At 37.3% G+C, this 12,803-nt stretch overlaps 1 protein-coding gene across 2 annotated transcripts in view; it reads left to right on the plus strand.

The window, feature by feature from the left end:
* Positions 1-12,171, plus strand: part of WASF3 (WASP family member 3) — a 64,712-nt gene extending 52,541 nt beyond the window's left edge. The window contains exons 8-11 of one of the 2 annotated variants that reach the window (XM_082752478.1): positions 3,526-3,701; positions 6,553-6,816; positions 8,468-8,838; positions 9,570-12,171. In XM_082752478.1, coding sequence (XP_082608604.1) covers positions 3,526-3,701; positions 6,553-6,816; positions 8,468-8,838; positions 9,570-9,727 — 969 coding nt within the window. In that variant the 3' untranslated portion in view covers positions 9,728-12,171. Of the gene's footprint in view, positions 1-3,525; positions 3,702-5,537; positions 5,705-6,552; positions 6,817-8,467; positions 8,839-9,569 lie in introns of both variants that reach the window. The other variant, XM_082752477.1, reaches the window with a different exon arrangement.
* Positions 12,172-12,803: the final 632 nt, after the last annotated feature.

Here is a 12,803-nt window from a genome sequence, read left to right on the forward strand (position 1 = left end):
AGATGACCAAATATAGCTGGTTTTTAGCCTCAACTTTTCGTGGGGTCAGTGAAGAACAGGCATCGCACCAGAGGATTTGTTTTCCAATATTATTGTGGTAATTTGTCTTAAATGCTTGAGTTACTGTGGCAGGTTTATGAGGCATTTCATTTTCCTGCCTTGAAATATCACATTTCTTTTTTAACTGTGGAGAATTCTAACAGACTTTCTTTGCTTTGACTCTTTCATATAAATGTTTTCTCCAAAGGAAACTGTGATTAATTCTTTTTAAGTTGAAAATCTGTGGTATACTGCCCATTTTTTAACTTCCAAGCTTTCAGTAGGTCAGTGTATAGGAGTTCAATGAGGTTAGTTTTGACTTGTAGCTAGCAGTAATATTCAGAACCGAATGTCTGCAGACCAGTTATTAATTGCTGGTTAACTAAAGGTGAGTTGTTCTACCTTGCTTTTTATTGTTCCCCATATTTTCACAAGGAGTGATTAGTTATTTAAATAATTAAAAATCTTTAAATTTGAGGGTTTATATGCTTGCAATTTAAAAATTCTTGATGACTTGAGTTTGGTAGGATCCTCTAAATTTCTGAAGTCAGGAAAATACACTGGGCTCATGCTTCCATTCTTTTTTTGTTTTGAAAGTAATGAAAATACTTGATGAAGCTCCTTTTAGTTAACAGTGTTTCTTCTTTATAACAATGCTTGAAATACCATTTGCTAACACTTGATGCAAATATGAAACTTAAAGTTACTTTGAGGGCACTAATACACTTGTTGTGTGGCTGAAATCACTTCCTGCCAACAGATAAATCTTGTACCTGCTTTCTGGTTTAACCTGCAGCATCCACTTGTCTACCAAAGCTTCTACTACATTCAATTAAAAGGGAGTAACTCTTAACAATGCTTAACTTTCCTAAAAAAAAAAATGTTTCTAATTATAGTTCTTTTAAAGGCTTCAGCTCCCCTAGAACTCTGTCTTTGCTCTGTGTGTTAAAACTAGAGCTGTCACCATTGTTCTAGTCCAAAATATAAGAACATACAGATTCCTTTTCCTGGAACAACAGAAAGCTGCTCTACTAGAGGTGTATATGGTTTTGTCTGCTGCAAATAATTGGCCTGCCCCACCATTTGGGAAGAAATTAAATGTTTTAATGAAAATAATTGTCTTTATACAGTACTCTAAAAATCAATACAAGTAGGGTCTACTACTGTTTGAGTAAAAAGGGTTCCAGCATATTCATTCATTAGCGTACCTATGTTTGGAACAACCTATCCAACTGAAGTATGAGCCAGTAAAATTAAACTATTCCGTATTTACAAGACTAAGTATTTATTTACTTATGCACACATTTATATGAAAAAGGTAAATACATACATAGTGATCTCTTAAAAGTTTGATCCTTTTTTAAAAAGGGTAATCATGTGTAAGCAGTCATGTAAGCATTCCTGATTTGTATCAAAACGATTCTCTTCCAAGGACCATTGTAGATGGTTGAAAAGGCTGATACTTATATCAGAAACTTAAAAGAAATGCATAGTAGTGACCCTCAGAAGATGGAGCTACTATTCTGTGAGGAGAAATAACTAAAGGAAGTTTTCAATTAACCTAGAGGCTTGCTTTTACTTCTCCAGTGTTATGAATTGGTAACAAATTCTAAATAAATGAACCAGGATAAAAGATTGCAAATTAAATTTTGCAGTGATCAAATGAAAAAGCTAGATGTAAAGCATTCTGTAAGCATATATTCAGACATGGGGATTAGAAAAAACTTCATATATTTAAAATAAAGCATGACTGATTCTGCCTCCCTTGTGCTCTGATTCCTGTATTGGGAAATTTCAATATGAAGAAATGGTATTAAAGGAGAAGATGATGATGTGTAACCTGAATAAATAATGGATTGATGCTAAAAAGTTTGGGAAGGAAAAAGAGTTAATAGGTATATAAACAAACAAACAAACAAAAAAACCAACAACTGAGGTACTGATCTTTACTGATATTAATTAGGTAAAAAATCTACTCCCTCCAGGGTATAGGAAGGAGCAAGTGTTGTCAGGAACATTTAGATGTTGAACTTTAGAAGTTTTTTTTTCTGTCATTCTTAATGCTAGCAAACATGGATCAACAGGCCCAGGACATAGACATGCACAAAAAATCCAGAGATCCAAAACAATGACAAGCATTTATTTGGTAATTTATTAATTGCATAATGCCAAATAAACTATTTCAGAATCTTTTAATTGGTGCTGTTTGACAGCTGGAGAAGTATCAGTGTGCATCTGTGAGCTATCATTTTTCCTTTTTTTTTTTTTTTTTTTTTTTTTTTTGTGGGACTGTTTGGCTTTCCAGCCATCGTCCCTTACTTTGGAGGTAGAGACTCAGCGTACGCTTTCATATCAGTGTTTTTCTGAACTCCTGTCTAAATGAAATTGAGTATGAGTGCATTATCAAAATACCAACATAATGATTTCATAAAAATCTTCTTTTAGCACCTGAAAGGTTAATGCCAAATTAGAAATAGATGAAGAATCTTTAACCTATTTATGAACTAGTATTTTAAGATGTGGGATCTAGAGCTGGTTTACAATGGCACTGGGTTGTTTCTTTTTTTAATGTTGAGAGAAGAAGTAGCACATAAATATGTTCCTGTTTGGATTGTTCCAACTTCCTTATTTTCCAGCTGAAGCACCAGTATGATCTTATATTCAAACTGAGAAGCATAGAGGTAGGTGAAGGGGACATTGCAGAGGTGTGAAACCACTGAGTCCTGCTGTTAGGAGAGCTGATAGATGACCACTGACGATGACTGGGCTTGAAATGATACAGAAAAAGTCCAAAAACTAAACTGACTGATTTGTCATGAAGCTATCAAGCTGTAGTATACCACTGGCCTGAATCTTACTGACACATTACAGAGAGGATAACTGCAATTCATTTTTATTTATGATAATCAGAAACAAGGATGAGGAAAAACTAGGAGAAATTTTGGTAGTTTACCAGATGCATGAAGGGAAGGCATGTTAAAATAAAATGAAATCATTTCCTGTAGAATCTTAGCATGTGACAGAAGAACGTGTTTCTACTTTTTCTTTACTTATGCAGGGCCTCAGGTGTTTGTGACCCTAACAAATAACAAAAATATCCCTGAGCATACGTAACATGAGTTACTTGCAGAAGGAAATTGTAGGTGCTTCAGGACAGTCTAAATAAACAGTTGTCATATGATGTCAGAAGAAGTTAAACCTCTGGCTTTTAAAACAAGTCACATTCCTGTCTATACTGAGAAAAACAGTAGGTCAGCATCACACTGGCATGTGCATCCTACAGAAGAAGGGCAAAGCAGAGCAGTCTTACTAGTAACGAGGTTCATAGTTTAAGGAGATAATCTCGTTTTCAGTCATTTTATGAAGACTTGGCTTCATCTGTAAATCTGGTCTTATTTTCATGCGCTCTAACTGCATTTTAACCTGCTTTTTTCCTTTCCTTTTTTTCTCTCTTTGCATGCTTTATTTCTTTTGTTTGAACATCAGGAGCAAAAGCGTATAGATGGCACCACCCGTGAGGTGAAAAAGGTTAGAAAAGCCAGAAACAGACGCCAGGAGTGGAATATGATGGCGTATGACAAAGAGCTTAGACCTGACAACAGGTTGTCTCAAAGTGTGTACCATGGAGCATCTTCCGAGGGATCCCTGTCCCCAGATACTAGGTCTGTTTACAACAAAGCTGCTTGTTATGCCACAGTTGTATGTTCAGAAGCACTGAGTAGATTTAGGTGTTTTTACAGGCTGGGAGTAGTTAGAAGAGACAAAATGTACATTCTGCTTCTTAAAGCTCTTCTCAAGAATTATTTTAAAGCATAACTAACATAAACTCTGTAACTAATGATTTTTTTTCTTCCTCAGCATCAGATGAGCATTTTGTTGTCATAATTTGCTGTGCACTGGAATGAAATAAGTGTTTGCTTTACGTTTTATATTCGATCTTGACTAGCTGTAGTTGCAAAAGCATTTAAATTGGCTTCAACCAGATAACGTCAATGCCTCTTTCTTCATGGCTACTTGTCACAGGTTACGCTGCTGATAGCTTAATGAATATTTTTCTGTGATCAGCCCAATCAGGCACACTCTTACCTTTAATAATAAGCTTTAACAGGGGAATAGGCTGCTCAGCTTTATCCATGTTCTGTGTGTCTATAAGACAAACTGCAAAATCAGATGCAACATTGCTGCTTGTGATATTTCTCTGAAGAAAAATCTCTGCTTAGAGAGAAGCAGCAGAATTCATCTGCATTGTGCGAGTTTCCCTTTGAGCTCGGTGGGAGTTACCTTCTGGCGTGTACAGAAGTCTGAGTTTGTTCACTGAGCTGCTCTCACTAAAGGATTCTCTCATTTTATTTCTCTGTTTGTCAAGGTTAATTGCTAGCAGCAGTGTTAGGAATGAACCGAACCTAGTGGAAAACTTGGGCAATTTATGTTTAAATTGTTGAATGCTAGGATGAGGAAACAGCTGCAACTGCAAAACTATGCACTAATACCTTAAATCTGCTGTCCAGCTGAGCTAAAGAATATAAAAACCCAAACAAAAACAAACCTTCTTAGATCTCTGTAAACCTCATGTTTCCATCTTTGTGAAGACAAATAATATTCCAACCAAAACAAATATTGAAAAGACAATTTCTTCTGCTGTTTCAATGTGTTCAGATTCCACTCTCTCTAAAATCATGTAACCATCTTTTTTTTTTTTTGAAGTTTCTAATGCAAAATGTTGTCTCCTGGTTGTTGGTCTGTGGTATTTCATTAAGACTGTGTTTTCCATAGGTTGATCTGATAAGATGACATTGATGTTCCCCTGTGAAATGCAAGATGTGGATTTTTATTATCTCTGAGCTCTGCCTTTCACTCGTTTCAAGGCTCTTTTTGGGCTTAACACTTTGCTTCCGGGGTTCCCGAGTTTAAATAGGTGCATTGGAGTTATTTGTTTTTCTAATCTCCCAGCAATGTCAAAGTGTATTTGACTATTTGCAGATACCCCTAATAGTTGCCATCTGTAGGATTTTAACAGCAACAGTTCTAAAGATCATGTTGGGTATAAATTTCATGGTATGGTTGGATATTGGTGCATATTATAAAACTTCAAGGGCTTATAAAGTGAAGAACTTTAAGTTTCAGTGAATCAAGTATCAGTGGTTAAATCCTGAAATCTATTTCATGGGCATGAAAGGTTTTGTGACTAGTACCAACGTGGAGAGAAGGTTTCCTGTTGTATGTTGGGATAGTCTCAGTTGTGGGAACTAAGCTCTGGAAGGCATGATGCATACAGAAATACTGATTTCAGAGAGGTGTTCATGCTGACAGCTACTGCGTGAGCAGTGTGTAACACTTCTTTAGAACCTTATTTGTATTTACCTGTGTTGTTTTTTAATGTTAAAAAAGGCTTATTTCTCCTAGTTTGCTGACTGTAAAACGTGCATGTTAAAGGTTGATGTCCAAGTGTCCAGACTGTGGCAATTTACAATGTATTTGTTATACTTATTGTACTTTAGAGAGAGAAACACAAGCTGAATCCAAACAGAAACCAGCAAATTAATGTGAGAAAAGTAAGAACAAGAAAAGAAGAGTGGGAGAGAAGGAAAATGGGCATTGAGTTCATGAGTGACGCAAAGAAAATGGAGCAGGCAGGAAGCATGAAAGAGGACAAAATGCCCAAAGGGTTTGTCATTTTGTTTTACTCAAAGCCCTGGCTTTTTGTTGCTTACCTTGCTTCCAGTCTTACAGATAAGTGCATCAGTTTACTCTGTTCACTAAAAGCCAGGCTGCACGATTGCTTGTTACTAATACAATACAGCTCTGTGCAGTAATGGGACGAAGAGATCCTTTTGCTCCCTCTCTTGGGCTTATTTGACAGAGCATCCTAGACTTTGTATCTTTATGAACTCTCTGCTCAACTAATATTTACGTTTCCCAGTTTCTCTAAGCCTTTGCAACAAAATCATTTGTGCAAACCAAAAGCATTTTCTAACTTTTGAAATCAGTTGTCTCTGCTTTGGTAAAGTATATTCTTCTGCATAATTGTGAGTGCTTGCAATATTGCTTTCCTTTTTCTGCTGCTGCTGTTAATGTGAAGCCAACCTGATAAGCATCATTACTTCAAACAATGGACTGTCAAAGTCATCGACCAAAACAACGTGCTTCATCGTGGCTACTAAACAATTGTAATACCTCGATAACTTCTTTTCTTGCACTTTTAAAGTCTTCCCCTATAAGGGAGCATTGTGCATGCGGTTAGTGTGCTGAAATATTTAGAGATTTAGTCCTTTTATGCTGACTTGTCAGACTAAATTTATTTTCAAGTCCTGTTAAGCTGAACCATGATTTTTCGTTGCATTTGTTCTTGTGCTTTCCAACGGACTTAGATGGGAATGGTGCTTGACAATCAGGGAGTCCTGCTGCAAGAAAAAATAATTCTGATTATATTTTTAGGTTTTCTTGTGAGCTGTTCAGATAATGCCATTACACTTACATAATCTGTTCTTCTACATCCATTTACTTTAATTTTAGGTCCCATGCATCTGATGTTACAGATTATTCTTATCCTGCCACTCCGAATCATTCCCTCCATCAGCAGATAGCAATGCCTTCATATGGAACAGGAGATGGTCCACAGTACATGGGAGTATCCCAAAGCCATGAGCATGAATACAGACCACCTTCTACCACAGCCCGACATGCTACTTTAAACAGACCTCAGCAACCACCTCCACCTCCACCCCAGCCTTCAGATGGCCAGCATAGCTCAGTACCTGTGGTACCAGCAGAATATGGGTAAAACTCCTGATTTACTCCAGTGAATTCTTGACAAAGCTAGAGGGATGCATGTTTTTCATAACCATCAACACCAAATGGCATGCACAAAAAAAAAAAAAAAAAAGTACTTCAATATCGAGCACCTTTCGTTGAGGAGAACAGAACCAGTTTGATACAATTTTTATATATGAGTTGAAATTGAGTCAGGAAAGGGTGAAAGCAGAAATAATTAGCTGTATATTGAATGTGGTGAAATCAATATATTTGTAACACGTTAGAGGTCCCTAGTATAATTTAAAAAGGGCATAATTTTCCTTTGTAGTAAAAAGTAGTTACAACATAATTAGGATATTTTAAACTCCAGGAAAAGTATAGGAAAAGGTACTGCTGAATGTGATTAATGTGACCATTTTTATGCTGCATCACTGAAATGATTTTTAAAGGAGCTTATGCTAGAACTGGCAGGGATCCCTTCAGACACAGAATCAAGTTCCCTACTGCCACAGACGTCTTTGTAATTCTGTTTATGCATTTATCAAACTCCTTCGTAAATATTTAGCCTGAAAACATTTTGAAGAAAGGCTTGCTCCAGGGTACTGGTTCTCTGATGGCAAGAAACCATCTATTTTCTAACATGTCTGTACCTATTTTTTCTTTTGTCCTTTTGCTCAAGTAACTTACAGTTTCAGGTCACAACCCCAGTAAAGTTGTATTTGTTCTCGTCTGTGTCAGTTTGAGCTAAGCCAGCCAAGCTTTTTCAACCTCACTTGATGCATCCCGGAATAGCATTTGCCTGATTAATGACAATATCATGCTGTAGATGACTCAGTTATGCTATGAGTGACTGCTCCAACCTGCATTTTCTCTCTGTTATTTCCAGTTTTAGCAAAAATACTTGTGGTTAGTCCCCAGGTACATGACCACTGGTGGTGTGTCACTGCTGTCAGACATTGACATCTGTTGCTGAATGTCATTGACTTTACTTCATCTCCCGTATCTAGTTCTTTACCTACTTTATAACACTTATACTAATTCCCCATTTTTTCTGTTTAACTTTGTTAATGACATTTTAACAAATACCTTAGCTCTTCCCTGTTCTCTTCCCTGCTTCTTTAAATTATCAATTAAATTTACCAATTTAATTGAATGATACTTATATTGATAAACTTGACTAAAGAAGCACATGAGATGCATGATAGACTCTCGGGTAAATGTTGCCATTCCTACTTTCCATTTCCCTCCATGCCCATCTCTTATTTTCTCTTAATATTTGTTCCAAGGTTGTGTTTTATGGAAGTGGTATGCACAGTATGCAGTTTTCTTGGTCCCTTGTTAATCATAGACACTGTACGTAATATTTTTATGGAGCAGACGTTGAGTAACAAACATAGCTGTATAGATAGCTAGGCAGCAGTAATAAGATAATTCTAATTTTTTTGTGGACTTCTGAAAGGAGGCTGCCCTTTACTACTACTTCTGCTTTAAATTTTGATATTGTCAAGATTTGATAATTTACGTGCCTGTGGTCATTTACATATTTAACGCACCAGTTGAAATTCCTTTCAAATTTTTGGTTTGAGGTAAGGCTAGGTGCGAGCAGTTTAAGGGGTGATGATTCTGTAAATCCTAACTTCTGATGCATTCAAGATTTTTATTTTGTTTGATACAGGATGGTTCCAGCTCAGGTCGTGGATTATTACAATCCTACGGGGCCTCCCCCTCCTCCTCCCCCCCCAATGATCCCTTCAGCACAAACCGCGTTTGTGAGTCCCCTTCAGCTTCCTGGGCCACCTTCCCATTCCGGACTGGTGACGGGCTCTACATACGCAGCTACTCATCCTCCTCCTCCTAGTGGGCTTGTTGTCACTGCTCCTCCTCCTCCTGGCCCACCTCCCCCCCCTCCAGGCCCTCCTGCTGCAGCTTCATCCCTCTCTTCCTCCCCCATGCATGCTCCTCCCGCTGCTGAGGCGAAGCGCCATGACGCTGCACAGCCGCCAATAAGTGATGCACGAAGTGATCTTCTTGCTGCCATCCGGATGGGTGAGTCTTAGCTATTTCTTTTTTTTCTTTTTTTTTTTTTTTTCAAAAATTTTCACTATTTTCCAGTGATCTGAATTCAAGGTTTCTGTTCTTAGTTAGGCTGAATTTCGTCAAGAGAGTGAGTTAACCACAACAGGTACCCCACACACATTCTGACATTTGTCAACTTTGATCCGTTTCTAAAACCTAATTTTCCAAGATCTTCAGCTTGGTTAAAAACCTTCTCATATTTGTGTGGATGTAATAAAACAAAAATGGTATTTATGTTTATCAGGTAGAACTTCTGTTAGAAGCACATGGATCTGTTCAGAACTGAGTTATCCAACACCAGCTTTCAGCCTCATGATTTTTAATCCATGACTAATGGCTGTTCCCCAGTTGGTGGGTTATGCTACAGAGCTGTACTTCTTAATGGTATTTCCAAACACTTGTGAAAAGTGTCCTCTTCAGATCAAAAGGATATGTACTGGATATAAAGGACATTCAGTCTTGAATATTTAATTTTAACATACTGTTCGCAATTTTTGAAGTCTAGAAGCACTTAGGCTCTGAGAATGGATCCCAGTCTGCCTTGTTTTTGGTCTTTTGTCTCTTCTTTGCTTGGGAAAACCCTCTAATTCAACAGTTCTTTTGTTTTTCTTCCTGAACATACTGCTAGAATACAAAACTCATCAATAATGATGTGAAATGAAAAGTCTGAAAGCTTAAATTCGTCATATTTGTCTCCACAGGAATTCAGCTGAAAAAGGTGCAAGAACAACGCGAGCAAGAAGCAAAGCGAGAGCCCGTGGGCAATGATGTGGCAACCATCCTTTCAAGACGCATCGCCGTGGAATACAGCGATTCTGACGACGATTCAGAATTTGATGAGAACGATTGGTCAGATTGAACCTGCTCTAAGCGCACTGGCAAGTTCGTGAAATACTTGGCTTCAGTGGTTGCTTTCTTAGCACGACGTAAAGCAGGATGTTGACATGTATTAAGGCTAGTGATTGAAGTGCTAAAATTGAGTTGGTATTATTCAGAATGCTGTAGCTTAGCAACTCTGGTAATAATGTGATTATGCTTATGCAGATCAGAAACTTGTCTTACTTTCAGTATTTACCGCATAATACTTAAGTGCCACTAAATGTAGCAAATCATGTGCTGCGTGCAAAATACGCTGCAGTTGTTGCACTGTTACAGAACCAGCATTTTATCTTACTTTCCTGATCTTAAGGGATAAAATATATTTTTTTGACTTTGCATCTTACTCTTTTAATTATGTAAACAACTTGGGTACTTGTGAATTGGTCTGCTTGTTAGTCTTTGAGGCCAGTTAACCGTATGACTGGGTGAAGTGCTGAGTTCCATAAACACACAACTTTTAGCTCTTTATTAGATGCTAATTATGCCCATGTTAAAATGCAGCAGACAGTAACTAAATACCTACTTAGTCTATTTTTAAGCACATCTGAGCTTAGTATTTTGCATACGGATTTAATTTTATATAACTCAACCTTTTTTAATATTAAAAATGTAGCAGATGATGAAACGTGTGCTTTGAAAAATGACTCCACGTGATCCAAAATTAACACATTATGAGCAAACTGGACAAATTTGTAACAGTAATAGCCCTAGGTTGCTGTCTGCTTGTTGGGTAGAATGCTGGGAAGCCTCCGGTGGGTAGTGAATGTGTGTTGGTATTACAAAAGAGGGTTAAAACACCTGGACAGCTTTTCAGTTCTATGATACAGATCAACTGGACACAAAAATTTCAGGATAGACCTGAGTGAAGCCACGTGGTGGTTGCAGTGTAGAAATGTTGTGCTGTTATTGCTGAAGAATGGAGCTCTGCCAGTCTACATCTAGCAATCAGATACATTTCACAAGTATTAAACTCGGTCCTTATGCTTGTAGGTACAAATATTTGTAAATAAGTTTTGTTGGTTGATTTGTGTATGTATAGTCATGACAGATTGTTTTTGGTTTCCTGTAGCACATTTACTCAAAACTACCATTAATTTGAATGTATTTCTTTCCTAGTACATCGCATTTATGTAACAGTTATTGGCAGATAAAGCAGTTTTAATGGCTGTTTAGGTACTGTGCTGTCTGTGTGTGCATTCTTTTTCTCTTTCCCTTGGAACAGTTGCTGACATAGTCTGCTTCAGCTGTTTTCTTTAAAAGTAATTGTTTTTTTTTGTTTTTGTTTTTTTTTCTCAGTACAATGCAGTATTAAAATGTTATTTTTTCATTTGGACTGGGAGTAGGGCTGCTGCTTTGCCTAATGAGGCTTTTAAAATGTATTAATAAGAGGAGAAAGTTCTTTCATTAACAGATTAATTTTAATCTTTGTTACAGAAGTCAGCGTAATTCCAGGTCTAAACATTTGGTAAAACATCTTTGTTCTGCAAGGCCCTGTCTGTTCTTAAAAATTACAAAGAAAAGAAGTATATGAAATGAAAACAAAATGAAATGGAAGATGATTATCTAACCTCTGTTTACACAATTCTCAGTTTTTAGTCCTGAGAATGTAACAGCCTAACATGATGTTTGCATGCGAGCTGCTGGCTATTTCATTGCTGTTTAACCTGCATATATTTTTTTCAATTTGTGGTGGTCGTTTATCTGGTAGGGTGGCAACGTGCTGCCTCAATGTTGGTGTTAAAGATTTATCTTATAAAGTACAACCAATCTCTGCATAATGCAATCTGCAACTACAGTTCCTGTTAATCAGTGGCAGCTGAATGTACTCATCTCAGTTTGCTAGATCCGTTCTCGTCTTTGCCTTAAATACAAAGCTGACTTTTTGCTTTATTTTGTGCACTGGAGTCTGAGGTCTGCCTGTCCACAGAGGCCGTAGCTTGATGATGGTTTCATTAATGCACGAGGGATGGTTCGTCCTGATCATAACGACGCACTTGCATGGTGGCTTGCAAAATGGTTCTCCAGATGAGTCGGATCGAGGCGCGGCTCAGACTGCAGTGTTACGCTGCTGCACAGGTGGGGAGAGCACTCAGTATTCTTTTACTACGCGTTGAAATGTATCAGCAGAAAATTCTTTCCATTCTCCTGAAATTTGATATGACAGAAGATTTATTTTATGAGCACAGAGGCTGGGTGTATCTGAAATTTTGTAATTTGTTGTTTTTAAATAATAAACGTTAAACAAGCAACCAGTTGTGACCGGGTAAGGTGGTGTAGATTTTTCAGTCTTAGTAGCCAACCTGTTTTTCTGAACCTGCTATGTTGTCATTTTCCTTTCAGTATTAATTAATAAAAATGTGAATTTAGTGATGTAAACTAACATTCTAGGCTGTTTTTATCAGTTTTATCATACTTTGGGTTGTGAATAAGTAACAGATATGAATAAAATCTCACTTTTGAGCCTGTCTTTCTTTCCTTAGATTACTAAGATTTTATTATTAATCATTATCCCTTTTGTTGAATAACAGAAAATGAAAATAGAACACTTCTAAATGCTGTCTGTGATCCCAGGAGCCACAGTTTTATTGGGACATAGGCCAGAGTCTGCAAACACAGACTTCATTAAGGCACTGCTGTGCCTAACTAATGTTTTTTCCTAATTCACTTTTTTTTTCTTTTTTTTTTTTTTCAACCTGGATTCAAACTCCGAGTTACAGTTCTCGGCTGGTGTATACAGGTATTAATTTCCCTACAGATAGGTTAATTTTTTTAGGGAAACATTAAGCAGCACCTTGGCTCTGAGAGAGAACAGGGCAGAACGTATCAATGGTATTAATAGGCCCCTTTCCCCCCACCATTTTTATAAGGAAGAGTCTTTGTAGATTAATGATACCAAGCACACTACTGTAAAATGCAAGGCCATGTTTGCCTACTACAGAGCATTTGTAATTAAATTTTTTAATCGAGTTAAAACCTCACATGGTAACAGGATAAGCTTTTCCATCATGATGGGAAGAACTCGCATAGAACTATTGAGTAACCTAGTAGCCTAGCTG

This window comes from Aythya marila (assembly GCF_965140915.1).
Source record: "Aythya marila genome assembly, chromosome: 1".
NCBI classification, from domain to species: Eukaryota; Metazoa; Chordata; class Aves; order Anseriformes; family Anatidae; genus Aythya; species Aythya marila.